This window comes from Anas acuta, chromosome 1, assembly GCF_963932015.1.
Source record: "Anas acuta chromosome 1, bAnaAcu1.1, whole genome shotgun sequence".
Taxonomy (NCBI): Eukaryota; Metazoa; Chordata; class Aves; order Anseriformes; family Anatidae; genus Anas; species Anas acuta.
The window spans coordinates 78883201-78902423 of record NC_088979.1 but is presented as its reverse complement, the minus strand read 5'-3'; the positions used below and the strand labels follow the sequence as shown (position 1 = coordinate 78902423).

Genomic DNA, 19223 nt, shown 5'->3' with positions numbered 1-19223 from the left:
ATTTTATTTGTCGAAATGTAAGAGCAAGCATTAAGGTTTGAATAGTCTAATTTTAGTGAGGATGATGGATTTAACATTCGTGGCCTTTAATTCCAGATGTAAACAGCTCCTAAAGCACCCCTTACTTCATGATTATTTTGCATCTGTTAACTAGGAGGGAAGGTGGGCCTTAAGGTGAAAAACACTATCAAAATAAATTGTGCTTCAGATGATTTGTAGTTGAGAAAATGTATAGCAATAGCAAAACTAATTTCGGAAGCTGAATATATACATGTTTGAGATAATTTTTCATGAGAAATACAGAAGAGCTTCCTGTACAATCTGCTAATTGAAACAATTTTAAATAGTATTTTCTTACAGTAAATAGCAGTTAAAACTATTTAGCTCTTTTTGATTCCCACAGAATGAACATCGAGTGAATAATTACAGCTATAATCTTTTCAGTCTCTTTCCAAAAATTTTCTGCAGAATTATGTCATTAAGACAGAGCTTTCTGCACGTAACACGGCTATAATTCAATTGTACTTAATGGCTCCTACTTCATTTTACCCATTTGCCTTCATACTTTGGACTTTCTGAATGCTTTGTCATGGTTTGTGAAATTGATGGCAGAACATTACATTTTCATTTATATACATAAAGAAACTGACTTAATGATAAAACTATAGGAAAAACCCATACACCTAATGAGGATAAAAAAATCCTTTAAAGAAAATTTTTTATTTAAATTCCACATCTTAGACACTGTGACAAAGTGTAGTTTTGAAAACTGCATTAAGTCTGAAACTTTTGTCCCTTACCATGCCCTCCCTCCAAATAAACGAGCCAATTTTATACATATCTACAGTATTTAATAAAGATATCCAAACCAGCCAAAGTTCTACATAAATGTTTCAGCACTTAAAAAGAAACGTTTAATTTCTTCTCACTCAGCAAAATTAAATGGAAACACAGCATTTATCCAAATAAAGAATGCATTAAACTGTTTTCCTCTATGGAAAAAGGCAGTATCTTAATATGATGATTTAATAAAAACAGGTTAACTCGAGAAGGTAGAAACTCTGTTCTTGTTTAAATGTTTGCCAGTTAATCATATCTGATCAATAATAAACCAGTACTTCTTTTGGAGTCTGAATGAGTATTTTAAACATTATAAGTTATTTGATAGGGTATTCTATACATTCTTTGGCTATATATGTTAAGGAAGTTAAATACACATGAATGCTACTAACTACAAGTACCTTAAAATAATACACATTTACAGATTATACAGGGATCAGAGTGCAAGCACGATACAAGCGTTGTTTTCAGGGACTAAGTTACAACATCCATTTTTACATCCCAAACTGAAGGCTGTAGACAATCTTAACTTGAGATTTTTAGATTTAGAGATCTCCTTGCAGAGCTTCTTGGCCGGCTAAGAATGCCTCAAACTAAACTGTTGCTTCATGGACTAACGTTATCATTTTCAATTATTAGATATAACCTGCAGTGTCTGTCTTTTTTCTTTAAAAGAATGAAGAAGTTCAGAAATTGCTCATATAAAGAACAGAAATACTGGTTGTATCCCAATATGGAATTATAACAATTTTAGATTCTTTTACGTCTTTTGAAGATCTTTAGGAAACAAAACATGAAAGCAGAAATCCATGTCAGTTTTCAGAAAAAGTTTAGAGTTATAGTGATTTTGTGAAAAATGCTTAACTTTCTTCTTGCAGCATTTCTTCTATTTCTTTATCCCAGTTTTCATCACGTTTTTCTGATTCTGTCACCACCTCATACTCTTGAAGCTCTTGCTGCAATTCCTTTTCCCAGTCAGCAGTCTCTTCTGTGAGAGAGAAATTATTTGTGAGAAAAAACTTGACAACATAAAATGTTACTTATTTATATAAAATGAGATGAATTTGCACTGAGTTTCACTTATGTCTCTTGAATTTTATGGACAGTCTTCTTTCAAAACTAAAGAAACCACAAGATCAAATAATCATCTTCTGACTGACCACAGATAGGAATTAATTAATATACTCATCTGTATTCTTGTGTACACACTATAATAAAGAAAGATAAAAAGCAAATATATAGCTTAGCTGTAACAAGCATCCATTTGCTAACTTGTTTCCTACAGATTTCAGTTTTTTTTACTATCAATGGAATCTCCCTGCATGCTTTTAAATCTTGGGGGGATGTGGAGGGAAGCTGTGCTATTTAGAAAATGAATGAAGTTACAAAGTTTGTTGAATATACTATTAAGGGAAAAAAAACAGGATCAAATACTGTGGATAATTTTGTAGCAAAGCAATTATTCTCCTCACTGACATTTGTAACTAGACAAGCCCATTTAATCCCAGTTGAAGGTAATCATATTTCATACTTCAGGGCAAAAAAAATGAGTCAGAAGGCACTCCTGTGTTTTTAATCTCTGTTTAATTAACTTTGCCTATGATACGTAAGAGCATGGGGGAATAAGTGGGTGTTTGATGTGTTACTTGTTGGTTAGTACTTCAGCCTAGAAGGTGGGTAATTCTACAGTCCAAGTCAGTAAGGCCAGCTGAGATTTCTTTGAACAAATTACTCATTAATGGCTTATTGAAACACTTCCATAAAAAAATTATATGCAAGCTTGGCTACATATTGGAAAAATAGCAATTTCAAAAACCAAGGATTCAGCAACATCCATAACACAATGAAAAATAACTTCTGAAAAACGTATTATGATTATCTACTTATAAAAGTGTCTTCATTGTAAATAGTTCATTGAGTATGGCCAGAGCCACGTCATTATAGATTGTTTTTATGCTATTTTACATCAATATTAGTTTTTCTGAACCACTTTTTTTTTTTTTTTTAGAATAAAGACAGCTTTCACAATGATGAGAAGGAAAAAAAGCAATTTGTTGAATGTTAACCATTCCAAACACATGTAAATCTTTTGCAGCAAAGGCACCTGGCAAACTCATAGTCTGGTGCAAATACTGACTTTTTGGCTGGCATCACAAGAAGCCTGACTTCCAAATACTGTACTCTACCTACAGTAAAGAAAAAAACACATGCACATAATGACCTATGAAAGAGAATGGTAGACAAAACAATACTTCACTGTCACTTTCATAAAACAGCCACCTGAGAATTGTTAGTTACTTTGGACTTACACTCTTCACAGATAACATTCTGTACAAGACAGGCTGGTGGTAAGAATTACGATTATTTTCTTTTTAAATCAACCTATCTTAGAATTACTGTATTTAAGACACAGAAGTTTTACCTTCTACTACTGAAGTCTCTTCTTTCTTTTTGTCTAGCACCAGTTGTTCCATTTCTTTTCTTAGGTCTTCCTGATTCAGATTACAGGCATCAAAGGCATCACTCACAAATTCTGATACACCTGGACTTGTGGAAATCTCTTCCTCATCCTGTAATAAGATAGTGTTGTAAAAGCTTACCCCAAAAGTGGGAGGATAGAATGTCACCAATATAAACTTATTCTCATTCAAATGACTGCCTTTTAGTTACAGCCAGAAAAAAAAAAAAGACAGCAAACCAAATGCATCACCCTGACAATTCTTTGTACAGTTAAGAACAGTAGACGTTTACTCTGAAAATGATCTGCTTTTCATCCTAGCCGCCTTTCTGCATTCTCTTAAAAACTTTAAAACTGTTTTTGTAGCGTTCAGAAACAATACCAAACTCATAAATAGTTTAGAAAAGTACATAAGACGTATACTAAAGTTTGACCATTAACTCAGTAACAGCTTTCTACACACAAATAAGATTAAGAGGAGTCTATTCTTTAGAAATGTTTCTAGCTTAATTTAGTCCATGGCATATTATTGCCAAGTGAATGCACAGTTCTGCTTCTGCCAAGAGTTTTCTCTGACACTGATTTTACAATCCAGAAATGAACAAGGGTCATTAGGTGTCTAAGGTAAAGCTTTCTGCAGTGTCAAGCAAAGCTCTTCTTGCTATTGCAACAAAATAATGTTGCTATGGCAATGCATAATTTAGATTTCCAGCACTTAAGCTTGACACTGCTGAAGAGTGGGACAAAACGTTGTACACATTTTTATGAAGGTATCCACTGTGTTTAAATAGAATGCAAACCTTCTACTCTGAACATTTTTGAAATGCTACTCCGCAGACTAAAAAAAATCTTTATTATTATAATGTACAGGATACTAACGAAAGTATACCTCAGATAAATTATTATTTCTTCTACTGAAAATTAATACTATGGCAGAACAGCAGCAAGCTAGAACTGGACTGTCAGATATTATAATAGTTTCAACTTACTCAAAAGGATGTATAATTAACTATGAAATAACAGTTTCACGTAATAAATGCCAGATAAATATGTTTTTACCTCTTGAGATTTTATCTGAGGCTTTATTGTAACAGGTGGTGTTTTTGGCCGTATTGTTTCTAGCAAGAGAGAGAAAATCATAGATTACATGTAAATACATACAGATTTCATTTAATCAAACTGCTATTAAATATAGAAGGAAACATTGTATTTTAAATTTTAATGAATCCTGGTGGTTAGCGGTTGAATTCATCTATAGGTGGTAAGGCATTTGCAACAAACACAAAACCTAAAGAAGGCAATTTCTGATCCTAATTAACTATGGCAAATTCAGCAAGCCATTTACCTATTATGAATCCAAAGTTAAATCACTGGAACCCCTCTGCCCAATTAAGCAATTCAAAGAACCACATAAGTAGGAACAACTGGAAATGGGGAAAAATGTTTTCTATAAAAAACAGATTGCATCACACGCTGCGAGATCTTTCAAGTACAAAGGTGTAGACTTCCTTGGGAAATACAGGTACCACCTACCATGGAATTTATCAACCTTCCCTGCTTGGGTACTACTATTGAAACCAGTATCAGCTCTTACATACAGCAGACTTATCTGCATGCATACCCCTAAACCCACACAAGAGCACTCCAGAGTCTCACCTTCTTTCACTCAAGCAGAAGTCACTGAAAAACATAAACCCTAGGAGCTGCTGCAGGTTTCCTAAAACTCACTGCACATTCTCCACGTAGCAGCATGGTACTGGGAAGACAATGATTGTTTACAAGGAAGTACAGATCTTTTCCATGGTAGATAAATGAACTCCCCAGCTTTCTTCCTCATGTTACTAGAGGGGTAGAGGGTTAATAATGAGATGGCTGCAGGAACAATTAACATGCTGGACAGGTTGTAGTAGTGATGGAGTGCTTGCTTAGCAGTTTATTTGTTTAAACGTGCAAAGCAGCTGTGAGCTTGCAGCTGTGTTTATTGCAGTGTAGCTGGGTGGACCTTTCCTGCTTACTCAGTGATTTCTGAAGAGGGAATTTTTTCAGGTTTAATTTCTAAAATTAAGATCAGCTCTAATTAAAATAATTCTCTAATTGGTAGCTGTCACAGCTTATACAGCTCATCTGCTAAACGGCCACTGCTCTGTCACATCCTCTTTTCTCCTTCCCCTCCCTAAATCTTCACAGTATCTGTTCTTGTACCCAACACCATGTCCAAAGAGGCTCTGCTATTCTCAGCCATGGGAGGCTGTGGAACACAGCACTAACACTTCGCTGCTCAATGATGAGTGCCCAAAGCACTGGGCAGGAAAGGTGCCTCAAGCTTCACCTCCTTCTCTCATGCAGAAGCAGCACAGCACTGCTGTGCTGGGCCATGCACCAGTCTAACGCGACTAACATACCATTGGTACTGTTCTGCATCTACTGGCCTGGCGTCATCTCCTCCACTGCTGATGTGCTCTCTGCCCATGTGGTAACTTAATTCCCAAGTAAATAGCTCTGCCTGAAGGAGCAGAATCTAACATTTTGTTATAGAACTTACGTGCATATAGTTTCCAGGTCAGAACATGAAAAGCTTTCAATTTTTCCTTTTTTTCTCCTTTGCATGAATCATGCTAGTTAAACTTTGTAAAAACAACATGTAAGGAGGAGACAGATGGAGATAAAATGAAGGCAATTAATTCTTTTTTGTAGATGTTGCCTTTATGAGACACTGAATATTATGAAAAGTTACCAACAGGCAAGTAATTCTAGTTTTACAGCCCCCCCCCAATTAGGGAATCCAACCTTCAGAAGTCATGTAAAACAACACCAACACAGATGATTCAGAGCTCCCTACACTTATGATGTCTTGAAATCAAACAAAACATATTTACTATAGTTTAGTATATGTATCTTTGCCATTACATAAAATATAGCCACCGGAAAGGTTAACCTATCTGCATACCCCTGTAGCAGTCTTCTGAATCATGAGAACCTTCACAGGCCAAAAGATGCTGTATATTTTTTCTCCCCTAAATTAACATATGTTTTGTTTTCAGTCACAATAGTAAGTTTTACTGGAAGAGCTCTTTGTGTATAATCCAGCAACTTTCTCTAGCAATTTCTAAGCACTTGGATGACTCAAAGATGACAGTTTTGTTGTTCAGTAAGTTCAGTTGCCCTGTTTCTCCTGTAGAGTTGAGACACTTCCACCAGAACAGACACGGGTTGGTAAATTTGAGTACTGAACTTTTTTTTTTTTTAAATATGGTTGTAAAGGAAACCTTCAGCACTAAAAGAGAAGTTTTTCTGTCATTAATTAAACTACCCAGTCAGTCACAACAGTGATAGCTTTCTTTTTCTGAAATTGGTTTACTGAAGCAGTGATATGCAGAAACAGAAATCAAAAAGCTCAGTGGTAAGGGGAAGCTTACTAATAGTAAACAGGCTTTACAAGGAATATGCTTATCAATGATAATGAAGAAAATCTTTTGGCAGAACTAATGTTTTCTAGTCTTTCCAAATGCAATCAAAAGGACTAAAAGGCAGTAATAAATGAAAGGATTCAATATGAAGATGTACTGCAAGGCACTACAGAAACCAGAGAAAACAGTCACCACTCTTAATAGTCTACAGTATAATCCTATCAGTTGGTGTAATGAAAAATCCGAAGGAAAGGAAATCTAAAAAGGAATCCAAAAAAAAATAAATTACCACTACCAAAACCAAAAACATGCCAACCGCCCGAACTCTTAAAAAAAAAAGACATCCAAGAAGAAACAAAATGATATAAATGCATTTAGATGGCAGTTAGGTGCAAAGGTTTATGAAACAGTGAGAAACCCAGTGATTTCCTGTGTTGGATGGCACCTATACAGAGTAACAGTAAACACGATTTGCTTGTACAGTATGACAAAAATGGGAGCTGAATGTGGTGAGACTGTAGGAGTGCTATGACATGAACAATTAATTAGGAAACAAGCTTAAGCACAGCCTGCACCAGAAGCTAATGACAGAAAATTTCTAGTTTGATAATAGTGTTAGTGCAGGGCACTGAAGAGCAGTTCCTTTATACAAGGAAAAAAAATAAAGTTGCAGCTTCCACAAAACCAAATCTTGGGGGATTCTCAGTTAACATTTGGTAAGAAGTGACTTTGTTTTCCTTTTATGTTTTCCTTCCGTCTTCCTTTTCTTTTTTTTTTTTTTTAAACCCAGACATCTAATTATGTGAATTTTGTCAAGAATTAACATCTCTGATGCTGTTTTCTCTTTCATAGAGAGTTGACGTTTTTCACTCATCTCAATCTATCCTTCCTTTATAATTGCTGACCAGTTTATGGCTTCCTGAAGAAATGGCTTTTTGTAACATATTTTGATAAGCATAATGGTTAAAAAATGCATGAACACACAAAAAATATTTTATGAAAAAATCTAATTCTAAACAATAGTAGTTATCAACAGCATTACTATACATCTTGTCTGATTTCCAATTAATGCAATTAAGTATGGAAGAAGTATAAAAAAGGAAGAAAAACAAGGTTCATGGTTTTGGGCAAGCACAATGTAAGGCACCTATGACAAGATGCTAGATTTATATCAGAATACAGAACTACATGATGTGAAAATCAGAAGGGTATACTTTAGTAATCATTGCTAGTAAAAAAAAAAAGTATAGAATTGAAGCTACTTATGCAGGTAAGATTAAAAAGAGAATGTGAATGCAATTGATCAGATGGAGTCTGTCAAATAGACAGATGTAATAGACAAAACCATACAGCACAGCACAAAGGGGCAAGAGACTATCTGCTGAAACAGTTAACCACAGAGGCAGGGAAGGTGACACCAAAATGCAGCACCTTCAGCAGCGTCAAAGTCAGCTGTGAGAATACAGCTATGGAATAAGGACTACACTGGCACCACTCTGCTTTGTTCGTTCTAGATGGGGTCTTTGCCTGTGCTAACACACACCCTGAACAAATCCTATGAGAAACAGAATGAGGCAAAGTGACCAAGGCATGCATACACACACAACAAAAACAAAAAAACAATTTGAGGAAACTACAATCCTTTTTTCAAAAGTACCTTCTATGCAACATGCCAGCCCAACTCTGTAATCCCCCAATAACCTTCCCTGCAATCCAAGATTCAGCTGCCTGTATCCAAGGAACCAAGGCCCAGGTGAGTAACCTTGGCTCAGATTGCATAGAAAGTTACCAAGTTGAGAAAAAAAGCTGTGAGAAAGTCTGTAAAAAGTTAAGAAAGGTGACCTTAGAAGTAGCATTACAAAGATGGGATCATTAGCAGTGTAAAGACTAGAGAGGAAAACTATCAATATGCAAAGGTATATCTGAAAGGGGGGGAAAGGAGTCAGCTCAACACTGATCAGCTGGTTGTCAGTCAGGCTGGCAGTGTTATCAGAACATCAGCACCAGTGGATTTGATGATTTTTATTTATTTTTCATCTGGGGATATGCAAATCTGTTCCAAGGTACAGCAAAGGCTTTATCCTCCTGCCCCAATGCCTATTCCACCTGTAAAAATTCCTTGGAGGTGATGAATGTACCTAGCTCCAGCTATTATTTTATGAGCTACTAGATATCTTTTGCATCTTAGCCAGTAACTTCTTCATACTCTTAAGCTGTATATATTCCTGCTTGAAGACTTGGTTTGCATACAGGTAAAGATGCTCAGTGACTCAGAAGAAGGTCAGTAAGAGTATGTTGCACAAACTGATTAGCACAACTTTAAAAACATATGTTAAGGAGGCTTTTTTATCTCAAGGTTGAATCTTGGATAACCTTACGTAATGATCTTCTTCCATTTCTATAATACACTGCATGCCTTTCCATGTCCTATGTGCCTCTGCCACCACAATAATTTTACCCCAATATCACTAACTTACTTCTGTTTGACCTGAGGACCAAGCAAAAGAACATGTGCTGAGACAAGTGAGAGCAAAGGGCATGCTGGGTTGGCTAGGACCTGTTATCTGTCAGGAGAACCAAAGGTACCTGGGACTTCTAACAGGTCAAAATAGCACACCAGAAACCACTGGTGGTGGAGAGCAGAGTACAAGATTTCATCTCTTGAGAACTGCAGTCTTCTGGCAAAGTTGGCTGAAATTGCAAAACTGGTTAAAAGCACTGGGAGCCCCCTCCCCCCTTCTAACAAACAGAAGGAGTATGATGAGAAAAGTCCTAACTTCATAGAAAATCAAAGATAAGAATTCTGTCACCTGATGTATACAGCATGACTTTAACTTAATAAACTGTGCCAAAACTAATTTCTTCCACACCTGTCAGTTGACTATCCTCTTCTCTGCCTTTGTTCTCCTCTTTTTTTTCTACTGCTTGCTGTTGAGCAGCAAGTGCGGTGAGCTGTGCAGACTGTTTAATCAGGGACACTCTGTAGAAATAATTTCTCCAGAATACCTCCTCCTTTACACTAGAGAGAGAGAAACAGATATTGATTACTACATTTGGAAATGTAGCTTGCTTTCACCATCTAGCAATGAACAAAAGCAAATACGCAAAGGAAAAGGATAAACAGAGTTGCCTCCTGTAAAAAGTTAGAAATTCGTGATATAGCAATTAAAAAAAATCCATCATTATAAAAATTCTTGATCTCTTCCACAACAGTTACATTGTCTGTTCAAAACCAGTTTCCCTTGCTTGCAATACTACTGTTTTGTATTCTTTTGTCATTTCTCCAAGGGGCCTATGACTGTCTGTAATCATCTCTTTGGGATATCAATTACACCCTTGGATATGAAGTTCTTTGTTGCTGCATTTACCTTTGTTTGGGAAAAATGTTTTCAACTATTTACCACACTAGACGTTAAAAAAAAAAAAAAGAGACTTCTCTTATACTAAAAACAAGGGATCCTTAGTAGTTCCGAATTTTAAGACTTCTATTCTTTCCTTTAATTGCTGAACTGCAATGCACACGCAATATCCCATGTATTCGAAACTTGTAGATACAAAATACGTAATGAGGAAGTACAGAAAGAATTGAAGGAAGCAGAAAAAAAAGGAGTAAGTTAGGAATATTTACAGATACATTAAAAGTACCGAGTTGAAGTTACCAGCAAAAGTTACTTACTGTTTAGGGACTAGATCAAACCTCATCCTATTGAGAAGCTGATCTTCTTGTAACATCACCATCGCAACAGGGTACATTTGATCAAAGTCAAAATTAAACTGAACACCTGCTGGAGGATCCCTTAGAAAGTTTCGTTTATCCTTTGAAGAACATGAGATAGTTGTTAACTAATATCAGAAAAAGGTTATTGCATTTCACATACACCACCACCAAATCCCACTTCTGACATAATTCTATTATAGCACAAAGCTGTAAAGCTTTTTTATAAAAATGAAAAATCATACTGTTGATCTACTTTGACTCAAGTTAATGCTGAAATAAATCCTGCTTACTTCGCCCAAGATCAATACTGTGACACACATTTAAAAAAAGTATTTTGAAAATAAATAATTTAACAAATGTCAGACAAACTTGCTTTGGAAAAACAAAAGCAGTTTTAACCTTTCCAGAAAGATAAAAATCAGATAAATACCGCTGATAAGGCCAGTATTTGTTGTTGAATTGTCTCTTCTTCATTGCTGTCTACCCAGGGAGGAACTGCTGCTTCTGTTATTGAAAGAAAAAAATATTTGCATTTGTACTACTTTAAAAAAACAAAAGTCACAAAAATAAGCAGACTTGCATCAGCAAGTTAGTTCATTGTTCCTTTTTCCTGAAAAAAGCCTGAGGCATAAGACATCCATAAGATCCCTCTAGGCCTGCATCTTTGCTTATCAGAGGTAAATAAAAACTTTAAGAAGTTGCCAATTTCTGTAATTATAAAAACAAAAACTGTGGAGGTTTCTTCAGTGTCAGTTTATTGCCTCTTTGTTTAATTACTGAAGTAAAGCTGTATAATTGGGTAAGCTGCCTGCAAATAGAAATTTCTAGATTCACTTTAAACATGTAAACTTTGCCTAAATTAAAATTTCAAAATACTTATTAGCATATTAATTTTCTGATAACCAGAGGACACCAATTCTTCACCTGTGGAGAAAAAATTATAGATTTATAACAAATTACATTGAATTACACATTGAAAAAACATACTGCAGCTAACCCGATTTACATATTTACAAGAATGTTTCCAGAATAATTCTGTAGAATTACACAGAGAAAATAAACTACTCTAGATGTATACATGTAAAAATCTATTAATCTCTTCACTGCTGATGCCAATTCAGCTTGCAGAAATACTATAATTCATCTGAACGAGTTAACACAACTCTTGTGCACTGAACTATCTATGCCTGTTTGCCTATTCACTTGATATAAGCCAACTTTTACCCACATGGGTTCATGTGCTAATGTGAATGCTAATCCTTGAGGTCATGCTAATCCATTAGGCCATCTCTCTCTCGGTCTTCCCTTTCTTGTCAATGTAGCCACCCAGTTTTATGAAACTTATAGGAATATTTCATCAGATTCCAAAGTTTACTCACAGATACAAGATTACCCATAAAGCCACTAATTATTCAAACAGTAACAAATTATTATATCCAGGTAACACAATAAATGAGATATAACCCAAACGATGAAGCGTAAAGTAGAAAAAAGTGCCTATTTTAAAGTCTCAGATAGATCCACTTGTCTTAATAGTGCATGGGTGGATAACTCATAGGATTTAGATCACAGATAATTACAGAGCAAAAGAGTTATGGGAAAGCAAAAGAGCAATTATGCCTTTAATGTAAGCAGAGCAACTACTCCTACGGTGACTCATTAATATTACAGTGCAACCCCTAACCCGTGTTTTTCATTATGAAAACGTGACGCCATTGCCAAAACTCAGAAGAAAGGTAATCAGCATGACTGTTCTCAATAAATACACAGGCTTAAAATTCAAAACAACTATAAAGCAGCAGCTTTGCTAGCACACTGATCTTTCAGTTGATTTCAAAAGTTTAATTTAATTAAAAAGACAAATCTAAACTTAGTAGTTAATGCAACAACTGCATCACTTAACATCATCTTCCTATCCCACTGGATATATTGAAGTTCTACCATATAAATGTTTCATTAAACAGAGATCTGATGGATTAGGCCTGGACATAGCTCAATTACCCAGCCCCCAGAAAAATATAGTTTATGCAGTATTGTGTATTATTCAAAATAGTGTACGTTACCTGATTTTTTTGTTTGCTGTTCTTGGACAAACTTCTTTTGTTCCTTCTGAAAGTCTCCAATAATTGTCTAAAATAAAAATTAGGGAACCACAATAAATAAATTCACTTCCTTTGTTTCGTGTCTGTTCAGAAAATGCTTTCAAATGCTTTTCAGTAACACATTTTCGTATCTCTTTTCTCAGGCCCTTTCTGTAAGTTAAAGACTCTTTGTGGCAATCATACATTCTACTTTACTCAAAAATTTAATTTTGCCTTTGAACTAAATGAACTCATTCAAAAATTATATTTATAACTTTATTAAGTTCAGGGGACAAAGATCACAACAGAAAATCCTAGTGTATGGACTTAATCTGAACATCAGCATACTATGCATACCCTTACCTCCTTACATATCAGACAGACAGACTGTTTAGATTTATTTAAACGTGTTTTAAGAAAGACTAAGAACTTAAAGATACCCTTGGTCTTACAGAAAGATTCAAGACTCAAGTAAGAAATATATCCATTGCAATAAATCAGACTTACAAAATTGTTAAGTATGACTTTCAGAAGGTGTGCTTTGCTGAAATCAAATAATTTCTCCGCCTATAATGTTGACAAACTTTCATCACAAAATTATGTTCAGAAATATCCTATATAGAAATTAACATTGAAAAATAGGGAATGGTCACGGAAGAGTTATACACTTGATGTAAAACACCACATTGTGCCTTTTACAGCAAAAGTTTTAGATTTAGAATCATAGAATCATTTAGGCTGGAAAAGACCTCTAAGATACCTGGTCTAACCTTTAACCTAGCACAGACAAGCCCACCATGTCCCTAAGCAAGCCCCACGTCCCTAAGCTCTACATACACACATTTTTTGAAGACCTGCAGGGATGGTGACTCAACTGCTTCCCTGGGTAGCCTGTTCCAATACTTCACAGCCTTTTCAGTAATGATTTTTTTCCTAATAACCAACCTAAACTTCCCCTGGTGCAAACTTGAGGCCATTTAAAACAAATTTCATAGACAGGAATGCCATAACCTATGTAACAATGCCAATGTTGTTCTGTACTTGAAAGTAGAGGCAAAAAAGAAAAGGAATGTTGCTGGAAGTTAGAAGTGAATACTTAAACTTACTGTAAGACATTTTAAGATACAAATTTTAAGCAGTAATCAAATGGATCAATCATTTTGGGTCCTGCTAGGTATAAGTTACCTGAATTTTATCATTTATAGAATAAAATACTTTATACAGTTAAGAGAAAAGGTTTAGAATGCTATAGAAGCTATAATCCTATTTCTCCCATATGTAAGCTTTTACGTCAAAATACAGACTCTACATTACCTAAAGTACAGAGAAAAGAAAATGAAACTTTAGGCATAAGAAACTGTCACAAAGTACCTACAGCATATTTTGAGTGCTACTGCTTGTGTAATAAATGATCTAAGAAGCATATGTGTAATAAATGAACCTTCTTAGTCTATTTTTCCATTTTTTTCCCCAGCATCATTAAAAATTATATCATAACAGAAATTTAGAAGTGTCTTTTGATGATTAATTTGGAAAAAGACAAACATTTATTACAACAAAAAATGAATCTCACTGTATTTTTTTTTAAAAAAAGAGGAATTCTTTAGTTTCTGGGAAGGGGTGTCTGAGACTAGCAGGAGGATGGGGCTGGCTGAACCTCCTGTGCCTGGCACTCCTGGATGCACGGTCCCACTACAACTGGCTTGGTTTTGGCCAGTTCCCTTCCAAGCTACCTTTGCTCTACAAAAACACTTGCTGCAGAATTAAAGCAATTGGAGCCTACAGCCAAGAAACGGGAGGGCAAGAGATGAATGTGGTGAGGGAAAGAACAGGACCATAGCAAGGTATTTCATTAGCTCACTGAGTCTTATGAAAACATACCTGTATAGCTCTAGGCCCTTACTACACAATATCCACACAGCTGACCTCATTCTGAATCTTGCTACAAAGACATTTATGAGACATGCTATAGCATTTCCTCCTGCCACTTAACTGGAAAAAGAAAAACAACTACACATCTCCCAACTCTAATGTCTCTAATTCTTCCAGCCTTTTCCCCTATTTCATCACTTATTGTTTTCTGCTGTTCTTTCTTATTTACATTCTGAAGGAAGTAAACACAGGTGCAGCACCTAGTAAAGCAGAGTTGACTTTTTTTTTTTTTGCACACATCCCCTGAATGAACATTTCATTCACATCATTTATCATGACAGGAGATACCTGTAATTGAAATATGCAGTTCCTAAAACCAGCGTAAAGAAATGTTAACCCATGCTGGATTTACTACACATTACCACAACAGCATGCAAGCAAATCTTTTAGATCAAGTATCGAGAAATAAAATACCTTATCAATGATACTGTCGATTTTTCCTTCTTCTACAGACTTCTTTATGGTCTGTGCTGTTTCAGCAACGGATTCAGATATCTTTTTTGTGGCAGCAGTGGCGAAATTGAAGAGGTAACCTTTCACAGATGAAAAGAACAAGAGCTGAGAAAAGGCATCTTTACATCCAGTTCTCACACTAAAATCACATTTCTAGGTATTAATTTGGATACCTACTTGACGTCTTCTTCCAAAATCATTTAACCCAGCTCTGACCTCCAAAGAACTCCTAAAATCCTATTTTTATCCCATTCTAGTTCACACGTTCTCTAGTGACAATGATCAAACCATGTTTGATCAATTTTTTTTTTTGTAAAACAAATTGTTATACTTGAATGTTGATTACCAAATCAAACACTCCCAATAGCTCTCGATACACTGCTTTCCAATCAATATTCTGAAACAATAGCTTTCATAATTTCACTTCAGCATTTCTGAGACCTTAAGCAATGAAATAACTCTAGCAACAGTATTAAAACAATTATATGTTTTAGAATATCAACACACACAATAAAGTCTGATGAAGTGAGACAAGTAAATGCATGAAAAAGTCTTGGTAAGTAACACTTGACATTCCTTCACAATTCTTAAGACTGAAGCTTGCTCTTGCTGCTTGCCCTTTTCTATTTCCCACTGTGGTGTTCTTCTAGCTCTGTTAGAAACAGTGTGACAATGTTTATTTTTCTAAGTATGTTCAGTGGGAGAACAGCTACAACAATTACTTTAAAAAATAACTAGCATTTTTTTTATATGGGCAGTGCTGAAGGGAAGAAAGGTGGCATGGAAGGAACTATGCAGCACAGGCAGTCGCCTTGTATTGTCAGCTTCCAATTAAAGCAGTCAGAACAAAGGCAAGCAGCAAGAGGTCTACCAGCAACCTTCAGAAAGATTAAATAGCAGTTTATTGACAGAGGATCTTAAAAACAACGTTGACACTGTTTATTTCTCAGATAATTACACAATGTCACAAACGCTTTATTACGCTTAATCAGATCTATTATTACCGTAATATCACTGCTACAGTATTTACAATGCCAGTAAGTGCCATAGTAAATAATATAATTCTAGGGTTAGGAGGAGGGAAGAAGTAATCGTGGACCTAAATTGCATGGTAGCTACCGAAGTTACATTTGAGGCATTAGTAAGAACACAAAGCATGTGGGACAAAAAGGTCTTTCAGTTATCCGGAACTGACCTGCACCTTTATACATGGGGCTTTCAAAACCAAACATCACTTCTGTTTGAAAGAAACAAATGAAAAAACACCTTTGTTTTCACAAAAATTCAAGTTGCTTATCAGTTAGAAATGTAACAAATAACCTTAGCATGTGAAAAAAAAATATTGTTTTAACACATGGTTGCTCACCACTGGTAGAATGAGTTACTTTGGAACATTCATGTCAAGTTCTGGAAAGCTGACTGTTGTTCTCTGAAGCACATGAAACATTCTCTCTTCATGATACCACCGATTTAATACTGAAAAACGGAGAGGCCCAGCCAGCCCTTAAGCCAGCCAGGTTTTTTCATACACAACTTCCTTCTGCAAGGCACAGAATGCTGGCAACCAAACTTCCTCCAACTACTTGCCTTTATCCTTGCTATCTGTTATCAGGCTTTACATCCCATCACGCGCTTCGTAAAACAAACGCCTATCTTCTACCCTTCATATAGAGAGAAGTACAGTATCCCTCTTGGGACAGTAGAGGAAGCAGCCGCCTACTGGATTGTTTCCTCCTGACAAGCTTTTATTGGTTATTTGATGCATCCAGGGAAGCTTCCTTTGCAATGCAATTGTTTTGCATTTGATGTGCAATTGATTTAAGTGCAAAGGACTCTGAAACAATTGCTGCCTGGCAACTTTTTGTTAGTGTTGAGCAAAGTGCTTTTGGCCAGTCCTGAAAGCAGCCTGAAGAGCAAATTTTTTTTTTTTCTTTCCATTAAGGATGGATGTTCTTCCAATGCCAAGGCACTTATAAAACCCCTGTACGAGGTGGTACTTAACCTTGGAATGGAATTAGTAGTGGAAAAACACTTTGACTTTCAAATGAAAGAGAAAGTTTTGGTTCCTCTTACAAATCTATGCCTGTATTAAGAATAGATACCAAACAATATTTTTATTATTAGTTTGGAATAACAATTTCTCCTAACCTAATAACATAATAAGCACACACACAAAAAAAAGAACAAATATAAGGCTTCAGTTTTAGCAGTAGAATACTTTTTAAGTGCTTAGGGAGTCTTACAACTACCTTGGTCATTAGTGATGCAAATATTTCTAGGGTTATCACGTGTTACAGTAGTGACGTCCAAGTTCTTACAAAAGGACCTTTCCATGACAGACTTTTCTGGTGTCACAGGGAATGTATGCGTGGCTCTATTTACCAAAGTTTCTTTATCAGAGCAAATGATAGAACGGACGTTTTTATCCATAACACTCAATACTTATTGTTCTGAAAATTCAAAGTATTTTTGCCTCCTGGATGATCAGAGAGGACATCAGATTAAGATTTATTTACAACCACCACCAGACAAGCATCTGACCAAAGTACACAGGTAACTTGCTGCGTTTCAGCAACCCAAGACAAGCACATTAAAGCAACTCCTCACACCAATGCCACAGAAGATCTGGGCACCAGTGAGAACCCCCTTGCCTACAGAGCTGTGTTTTGGAAGAATTTTAGTTAAGAATCTACAACAGCAGCGCAGAATCCTCGCCTACAGCCCTACCTCGCTAGGGATAAGCTCCCCAAAATCATCAAAAAGGTATTATTTTCCTAGAAACGTTGACAAAAACATATATACACCAGTGCTCCTGCAGCAACAGCAGGACCAGCGGCTAAGCAGGCCGAGCGGGCACCAGGTGGGCCGGAGACACTCTGCCCGGGGCGCACCGTGTGGGGGTTTTACCACTCGGACACTCACTGCCGAGTCCCTTGGCCTGGCTGAGGAGCGCCTCGGAGTCCGCCCGCTCCTGGCTCCGCGCGGCTTCATCCTCCTCCTCTTCCTCCTCCTCCTGCTCCTTCTTCTTCTGCTCCTCCTCCTCCTCAGCGGCGCCGCCGCCCTCCTCAGCCGGCAGCAGCCGCTTCTCCTCAGCCGCCCGCTCCAGCCCCAGCCAGCTGCCCAGCCCCCGCAACATGGCGGCCGGCCGCTCAACGGCGGTTAACGGCAGCACCCCACCACCCAACGGCCGACCCCCTCGCGCTCCTTCCGCGTACGTCACTTCCGCGTAGGGCGTGGCCTGGAGGCGGGGCGGGGCTCACACGCCCGGCCCCGCCCCTCAAATTTCACGTGCGCGTGCGCGCGCCTCGCGTGGACGCCGCGCGGAAAGGTAACGGCCGCGGCGCGAGCCTGCGCCTGCCCGGGGGGAGGGGCCCCAACGGCCGCCCCCCAACGGCCGCTCCCCGCCGCGCCTGAGGGGAGGTGGGGGGGGGGCTGCTGAGGGGGTCCCGCTGCCGGTGCCCCCAGCCGGGCCCTGCCCGCCCCGTCCCGCCCCGGGGCTCTGCGCTTTGTGTGGGAGCGGGGCGAGCTGGCAGGGAGGTGGTGGGCTTCGTCGGCCCTCAGGGGCACGGCGGCGGCGGCTGGAGCTGCTGGGGGAGCCTCTCTCTCTCTTTCTTTCCCTCTCTTTTTTTTTCTTTTCTTTTTATAAACAGCTTTGACTTAAGACGGTTATGACATGTTAACGCTGGCAATTCCTTTAGCTGAATTACGAAGAGTCTGAAGTAAAGTGTTTCCAAACCTTAAGATCTCTGCTATTTAAAGAAAAAAAAAAAGTTCCCTATTAAAATTAAATCACAGGGAAAATTTATTTCCTAATTACGCGGATTAGGGTTTGTTTTCCTGCGGAGCGCGCTTTCCTCCTCCGTGGGTCTTTAAAATTTGTCTTAACTGCAGTCTGGTTTGGCTCGTTTCAGTAAACAAATTGTGCATGTTTTTCATTTCGTGGTTTGCTTTGTATTACTCTGCAGTTGTTTTATTGGCGTGTTTGCAGGTGGTGAGGGGGAAGGTAAGGAAACTTTCTCTCTCCGCATTAGTGTTTGCAGTGTGTCTCAGCCTTGAGTAAATTCCAAGGGTCCCTTTCTCCTGAGTTAAGTGCTTTTGATGGCTACAGTCTCCCTTTTGTCCACAGAGACGCAGAAGTGATGCTTTATTATTTGCTATTAGTTGTAAGAACATTGATAACAACATTGTTACCTCCTTGAACTCTGTCTCTTGAAGCTGTAGACCATATTTATTTACGTTACTTAATAACCTAATGGGAGGAGCTACGACACTCATTCACAAGCTGCTGCTTACTACCAGTGTGTGGAGAACTGTGCTGCTTTTGTTTGTTGTAA

The 19223-nt window shown here is 37.5% G+C and overlaps 2 protein-coding genes across 3 annotated transcripts in view; one reads left to right on the top strand and one right to left on the bottom strand.

Moving 5' to 3' along the window:
• Positions 1–687: 687 nt before the first annotated feature.
• On the bottom strand, positions 688–18108 carry SYAP1 (synapse associated protein 1). Its single transcript, XM_068683791.1, has 9 exons — positions 17812–18108; positions 14851–14969; positions 12487–12553; positions 10854–10927; positions 10382–10521; positions 9576–9724; positions 4358–4416; positions 3263–3410; positions 688–1828 (listed from the first exon to the last, which is right to left on the bottom strand). Exons 1-9 carry the CDS (start codon positions 18023–18025, stop codon positions 1701–1703), a joined length of 1098 nt encoding a protein of 365 aa, XP_068539892.1. The 5' UTR covers positions 18026–18108; the 3' UTR covers positions 688–1700.
• CTPS2 (CTP synthase 2) overlaps positions 18106–19223 on the top strand; it is a 69826-nt gene continuing 68708 nt past the window's right edge. Inside the window, exon 1 of one of the 2 annotated variants that reach the window (XM_068683777.1) lies at positions 18106–18217. The gene's annotated coding sequence lies outside the window, so the exon portion shown is untranslated. Of the gene's footprint in view, positions 18310–19223 lie in introns of both variants that reach the window. The other variant, XM_068683767.1, reaches the window with a different exon arrangement.